This window comes from Arachis ipaensis, chromosome B03 (genome assembly GCF_000816755.2).
Source record: "Arachis ipaensis cultivar K30076 chromosome B03, Araip1.1, whole genome shotgun sequence".
In the NCBI taxonomy this organism is placed as follows: Eukaryota; Viridiplantae; Streptophyta; class Magnoliopsida; order Fabales; family Fabaceae; genus Arachis; species Arachis ipaensis.
The window spans coordinates 5,911,127-5,919,039 of NC_029787.2; the positions used below are offsets into that span (position 1 = coordinate 5,911,127).

At 37.1% G+C, this 7,913-nt stretch overlaps 1 protein-coding gene across 1 annotated transcript in view; it reads left to right on the forward strand.

Moving 5' to 3' along the window:
* The window catches only part of LOC107629007, a 4,369-nt gene continuing 1,053 nt past the window's right edge, over window positions 4,598-7,913 (forward strand). The window contains exons 1-3 of the mRNA XM_016331674.2: window positions 4,598-5,234; window positions 6,293-6,576; window positions 6,652-6,879. Of these exons, the coding sequence (XP_016187160.1) occupies window positions 4,769-5,234; window positions 6,293-6,576; window positions 6,652-6,879 (978 nt within the window). The 5' untranslated portion in view covers window positions 4,598-4,768. The remainder of the gene's footprint in view (window positions 5,235-6,292; window positions 6,577-6,651; window positions 6,880-7,913) is intronic.

A 7,913-nucleotide genomic window follows, 5' to 3' on the forward strand; every position in this document is an offset into this window, starting at 1 on the left:
TGTTTACATGTACCCCATGGCTGCGAGGTAACTGTTCACTACGGTTTTATTATTCTTCGTTTACGTAATTCAATATGATTTGCAATTAATTGAATCGTGGTTACTCTTGCAAATTTTCACAGGTAGATATGTATGACACAGTAGAGCAAGGACCAGCACAAGCAGAGAGTCCTGCAATGGCATCGGGCATTGGATTAGTTAAAATTGGATGAGGTAAGAGAGTTACCCTTTTATTTGGTCATAGTTGCATAAATTACTCATACATTTTTAGCACCTTGATGGTAATCAGTGGCTAAGAGAAGGAGGGGTTGAATCTTAGCCAATTTTTTGTTGAATATTAATTTTTATTTTTCAAAGAAATTTCAGGAGATATTTATGCTTTTTGTCTCATAACAAGTCAAGAGACATTTTCTTTTTGTCTTGTAAACGGTTAGGAGATATTTTTCATTTTTGTCTCCAACACAACAGAATCAGAATATGAGTAGAAGAGAAAGAGAGAATCACACCCAGAAGTATCCTGGTTCAGCTGCTAAGTGCAATGCAGCCTACATCCAGTCTCCATCACGACACTGACAAAATTTCACTATAATCATCAGATTACATACACCAATTCTTCCCTAGGAACTACTCATTCCTATATGGGACACATCTAGATTCTATCCCCAAATCTAAACTTCACTTGGACTCCTACCAAGCTTTCAACCGCAAAGTGCTAACCCAACTTACAAGGGAATTCTCACAGGATCATGAAACACAACAAACAGATGTACAAAGAAACTCTGAGACATCTATGGCTTTTTCTCTAATATTGATTACTGCCTTTTTCCTCTTACTGGCTTTTTCTTACAAACCTCACCGTGTTTGTCTTTTACCATGAGACCCAGACAGACAATACTAAGAAAAAGAAAAACAAAATGAACATCTTTGAAGGATAAGAACTCAAGAAGTTTGAGTAGCTATGAGAACTCTGTACTTTACACTTTCTCTCCTTGTCTCAATCCTTGGCCGTTCACCCTTATTATAGAAGGGGAAGCTTCCAAGGTTGAAACTAGTTCAACCAAGCCAGTAACATCTTCTCCAACAAACAGCAGCGGTTCGGACAGAGAGAAGAGAGAGGAAAAACCGAAACAAAACCAACATGCATGTACCTCTCTCAACCCTTCTCATCAAGTTCTTTCACTCTAAGCCATTGATCTTGACTTTGGCTCCAAGAAAGAACTCTGACCCTTGATGAACCTCTGATCCTTGACAGCTCTAAGCTTTCCATTTTTGTTTCCTCCTATCTGGTAGCTCCAGAAGCTATCTTCATTCTTTGATGGACAAAAATGGAAATGAACTTTTGCAACTGAGATCTTCTTCTATGACATAAGCGGATCTTTCCTATTCTTAGCATGGAAGATCTTGAAGCTTTTATTGAAATCTTGCTTTCAATGGTAAAAATCTAGCCATGCCATGCTTCGGATCTTCCTTCTTCACTGGCTTTCTTCATCATAGCCTTTTCTTCTTTCATAGGCCACTGTTAACTTTTTCTCTGATAGCTTGTTTTCTTTTTTTCTTATTCTGATTGATTGACAACCGAAAACAAGAGAGAGAGGAGAGAGAAGAGACAAACATTCAATATAAAATTAACTCAATTTAATTTCATGTTTCAGTTACCTATGCAAGCAATTAATTCATTTGAATTTTAAATTCCATTCCGCAATGTAGTAGGCAACCGTGGCTCTGTTTGGAATCTTTCTCTCTTCCTTCAATTTGGACCAAGGACAGTGCACATATTTCTTGGCCCAATTAGCTTTTGTTATCCCTTTAAATAATTTAGCCATATAGTATGGAATATTTTTGCACAAAGGCTGATCACATTTTGATCACACTGGGCTTATATTTCCTTTTGGCCCAAAATTAATTCTGCACACTAATAAACACATAAGCCCAACAATTTGAAACAAATAATAATTTTACAATTTTCTAATTAATAATGTTTGATTATCATAATAATTCAAGTTTTTCAAACTCAACACACCTGTCACTGAAGATTATTTCACAACGTACATTATAGTTTATGTGGATGCCCTACGATGACCCTGCACTGTAGGACATCTGCCTGCTATGGCTGAAGGAAGAGACAGAGTGTAGAACATGGATTTCTATTGTTCCCTTCGTTTGCTTCAATATAGTTGAATTTTACTATGTCAATCGGGTGAAGCGCCAGTTTATTGGCGAGCAGCCATTGATAGGAGACCCGGTCAACGTTGATAGGTTCCTGACTACCATAGGACGTGGCGAGGATGTTTGGTGGCCTACCAAGCTTCGTGAGTGTTACGATCGGTGGAGGACCCGGTTTGGGGAGGGATACCAGGTATCCATTCAACCGTGCACAGGTTATTGGCTGACGCAGGAGTATTGGGATTGATATTAGCAGGCTTGCCATGTCAGACACTTGTCGGGGCAGAATGTGCTTGATGACCCCAAGCTGTTGGACTTAGCGGGAGACGTGCAACCTATTGCCAGCCAGCAGAGGGACGTCCTACACCTTCCCCAGGACGTCCCTGACCATCGGCACCGGGCCAAGGAAGTTCGGCCGGACACCCGAAGATCTAACTGCACCGTATAGTACAGGGATGCTAACGGATGAATTGGATTGTATCAATGGCAAGATGACACGGCAGATAAGGCTATTGTCTAACTGTCGATGGTCCTGAGACATGGTTGGTGCTAAACACGTGTGCGCTCCTCTAACCCTACGCACCTCCCTAACGAAATAACACGTACATGGTTGGCATTTACATAAAATATAGCAGTGATGAATGATATTAATTACACCACAGTTAAACGAGGCCTCACCAATATCCGAGATTTTGTCGGAGGACAACACGTATACTCCATGGGCATCCAGCTACATATTGCCAGCAATGAATATGGTACTTTAATCGATCCCCCACTACTCGGTACTTAGCACTTCTGCAGATGCTGTAATTCTTCAACACTGTATCACAGCATCCCTACTCTTGAATCTGTGGCTAACCCAAAACTCTACACCACCGTTTAAGTTGTAATCCTCTTCACCTGTGTTGAAAAACGGATTTTTTCGTGCATCGAGTCTAGATCCAGCATCTGATAGTGACTGGGTACAGCTGATAAGGCTAGAATTAGTTGCAGGGCAGGAAGAAAATACCGAAGTGATGCCTCAACCAGCATCTCGGGTACGAACTCCTCCTCCTTATCATCTTCAGAAGAACCATTATCGTTGCTATCCGCAACATACTCCTCATCGGATTCTTCACCATCCACGTCCATGTCTTCCACTGGACTTGCAACGTGTATCAGTCGTGGTGCGAAAGCTTCTTAACTTATTCTGATATGATTTTTTTATGGATATCAAATATGAGCTGCACATGTTCGTCGCCATGAAGGCAAAACAGACGAAACAAAAAATTTTCATTTTCCATCAGTGCTAGCAACCTTTATCTCACCCCTTCTTACTTACAATCATATATCCACTACCACTAGACATTTTGGCTTATTTTTCGAAAGAAAACCGAAAAAAAAAATGATATATTTGTGAAAAATATAAAGAATTGTACATTATTTTATAGCTGATAAAAATTTGTAATAATATATCTCGTTTACAGTGAAAACAAAATAAAAATATACGCATTTCATTTACACGGAAAACGAAATAAATACGTATAGTGTTTCGTGCCTTATTTTGTTTACATAATATTATTCCATTCATAGCTATAGTAGAATGGTTTCAGCTCAATAGATAATAACAAATTAAATTATTTTAATTCATCAGTTAATATAAATACACATACTTATTCAACATCAAATGAAAACAAAAAATAAAGTATAAAATCACGGAAAGTTGGGTTCACATTACGTGGTTATTCATTTGACTTCCTTTTCTTTAGCTTGTCAAATAAAACACACGAATAGTAGAATATTATTTACCATTATTTAATTTATTCGTCCACAGAGAGATCCATTCACCACAGTACACATTTCGCACATTACCTCAGATAATAATTCGTAACCGAAGTTTCCAAATCCTAGCAATTTATTTTTCTTAGACGTACTTATCACGTTTGAAGCAGCGTATATAAAGCCGATTCTGTTAAGGAATTAACTAAAAATATACTCTATTGGAGTTAATTAGTTAAAAAAATAAATTTATTATAAAAAAACTCACTACGCTAATTTTTTAATTTTTAAAATAAAAAATAAATAAATTTTGTTAGATAAATAATAAATTTTGTGAATAATAAATTTTAAAATTAACTCAATAAAATAAAAATACACTGCACCTCCAAATTATCAACTTAAATTTTAATAGTAGAATAACTATTCACACATCTAATAAATTGAATATCCAATATATTCATTGTCCACATTATTTGTCTATTTATACTTTTCTAAAATAAAAAATATTAATTGAGTTGGTTCTTATTGGAGTTAATTCCTAAACTTTTCCGTATAAAACACGTACACAAAACAAAACAGCTTCTTCAATGCAAAAGCCAAAAACCAACCAACTTTAATTTCTCTCAAATCAACTTGTTGTGTATACTATATAATATAAGGGCGAAGTTAATATGATATCAAATATCAATCAAATATATTATATGAAGACCCACCTGTGATAAATTTAATTAAATCCTCTTTTAAGGTTATTTAATTATCAATTTTCACTTCATATGTTGAACAGTGTAAGAAGAAACTGTGTGATAAAAAATTGAGTCATTATACCCTTATATTATATGAAAATGAAATGAAAGAGAGAGAGAAAGAGAAGAAAAATATGACCATGGATCGAGGTTCAGAGAGCAGTAGTTCAGAGTCACCAACAAGGGAATTGAAAGTTATCTCCATAGAGTGTTTACGAGCAACTTCAAAATCCGATGAATGGAGCGCCGCCGACGTGCTTCAAAGCGGCGATATAGTAGAGGAGCTCCGGATTGGCTCATCGGCCGGTTCCTTGGTCCGGTTCAGGCAACCCTTCAAGAACGGTCGGACCGGACTCAACAAGATCCTTCATGATGCATACAAGAAGAAGGAGACGTCCGTCCTTGTAAGAGTCCGACGTGGACCTCATGAGTTCGTTGAGCTGCAGGCCTGCGTCCTCCCCGGAGACTCCTCCTCCGGCAAGAAGAACTACCTCTTGAGGTCCATCGCCGATGCCAATTACGTCGTTGGCTTCTTGGACACAACCGAAAGTGAATGCTACCGCTTACAAGGTCTTTTACTCTCTCTTATTTTCTGCTCAATTTTATTTTATAGTTACTTTTTTGTTCCAAAGTTAAGAACGAAACTCGAATTCGCGATCTGAGTATTGAGAGATTATGTCATTTGAGTTATAGTTCTCTTTAGTTAGTTTTAATTAAGCTATACATAAAACGAATGAATAGACGCACGATCGTGTTAAAATTCAGGTTTACTTACTATATTATAATATGATCATTTGAGGTTACCATGTAATAACTGCTAGATAAGGTACCACTAGTTCCTTTTATTAATATCATCTTCTTGCTAAAAAAACATTTAGATATGGTAGGAAATTTTAACTATTTAGGTGATTTTCTGCAATCCGGGGCCTAAGAATTTGCGTGGGCCATTTGTAATTACAGAAAAATCCAGGAAGTGATGAATTTAGTTTTTAAAATTATATTTTTGAGAATTCATTTATTTTTTTAAAATTCTTTATATTATTAGGAATTAGGAATACGTTTACAAACAAGGATGAAGAATTGCATCTACCCAAACACTATTATTTGTCCGCAAGTCACCCAATCATATAGAAAATAAAAAAGTATCTTATTTATTTGTTCAGCTTCTCACATTTTCCTACCTAAAATGTTTTTTGACATTATTTGAGCCAACTAGCCAAGGGTTTGATTGAATTCCCATTACTGTATACCAAGTAATTTGCGGCAATAAATTGTCATACGAAAGCGGCAAACCTTTTTGCTACATTGAAGCACAAAGTTGATGCGTGATACACATGACTTCCTTTTCTAACTGACGAAGACATTTGGTTCAACTAATTTAAGGAAAAGTGCTATGATTATAATTGCTTAATTATGACAATAACGTGGATTAATTAAATAAAATTCGTATGCAGTTGTTTTTTAATTATCAATTTTACATAAAAAAATAGACAATAATGAGTGCATTTTGTTACCAATAAGTAATAGCTCAAATGACATAGTCTCTCCATACTCAATTAAGAGGTTGCGGTTCGAGTCTTCTATCTTTGGTAAAAAAAAAAAATGAGTGCATTTTGTTCACTTTGCAGGTTCAAGGGCGAGTAGGATGGTAAGTGCACTAACAAGGAGTAAGGCACAAGATGGATATGTATCATATCCATGGGAGAAGAAGATGCAGGAGATGCTTTCAGTTCCCAATTCTGGCAACTTCATCTCCATGTTATTTCTTCCCAAAGCTTCCGACCGAGTGGCGTCTCGCTACCACGACGTGGAGGACACTCTAGCCAGGGCAAATGCATGGCTTAATGCAGCTCAGGCTTCAGGGGTTCCTCTTGTCTTTATGAACATCCAAACTGAGTCACTACTCACTAAGGTTAAACAATGTTGTTAATTATTATTTATCTCAATTGCGATGAATGGTTCTTAATATTTACCTCTTGTGTGACAGATATCTGGAGAGACAGCATCTTCAACGGTGAATTCAGGGTCATTAGCTGATTTTTCAAACGTTGCAAATGAAAGCCTTTATGGATTTGAGGACTATCATGGAGTAGACATAGGTGTTGTTAGAGCAGTTAGGCTATGGTACGCTCCAATTGGGGGAGAGCTCTCAATAGAGATCAAACTCAAAGATGATGACACAAAACTTGGCTTTGCCATTAGTCGCACCGAAGAGGTACTTTCTCTCTCAATTTCCCACTAAATTATGACTGCATTTTTTTAACGGCTCAAGACCTTAAAAATAGAAACACAAAAATATACTTGACCGATGAGATATAAAAAGAAAAAGTGATAGGGGCAGTAATTTTTGTGTTTTGTAATCATTAATTGGTCATCAATAGTTTTTTTAATGGTGTGAGATTACATCTAATGGTGGGAGATTACTTACTTTTCTCTTGATGGTAAGATAGGAGACTCGAACCCGCAACCTCTTAATTAAGTATGGGGAGTCTATGCCATTTAAGCTATAACTCATTTAGTATAGATTACAGGCCATACAATCGGAGACGCTGTCGGCCGAGATCACAAGCTATAGTTTCACGAGTTCCTTTTGAAAAGGTTTCGTACCTCTGAGGATTGAGCTGTTTGGGTGGTTTGTGCTAGTTGGTAGAGTTAACACCAAGAAGAGGTTGATTAAATTAGGAGTTAACATCCTGAGTGATAGTATGTGTGTCCTGTGTACCAAGGAAGTAGAATCTGCTGAGCATTTATTTCTTCGGTGTGAGGTAACATGGCAGGTGTGGTGTAAGTGGTTGATGTCATTTAGTAGAGACTGGGTATTTCCAGGAACCATTAAAGAGTTGTTTGAGAGCTGGAGTGGCATGCCCCACAGACAACAAGAGCAGAAGATGTGGATGATAGCGTTCTTTGTAGTGATTTGGAACATCATGTTGGAACGTAATGCACGAATATTCAAGAATAACAGAACAAGTATTGAGGTAATCCACACAAGGACGGTGTTGAGTTATAAAGAAGGGCGTGGTTGTGATCCTGGGGTAGGCTGAGAGCAGCACTGGAGATGCCAGGGGTTGATGGCTTTGTGGGTTGTTTTTTATGTTTATTTCTTGCTTTTCTTTGCTCCACTTTAACGTGTTGAGCTTTCTTTGTTTCAAAAAAAACTTTTCTCTTGATGGTTAAGTGCTGGCCACAAAACACAAAAATTGATGCCCTAGACTTTTTCTAAAAAGAATCATGAATTAATGTCTTGAT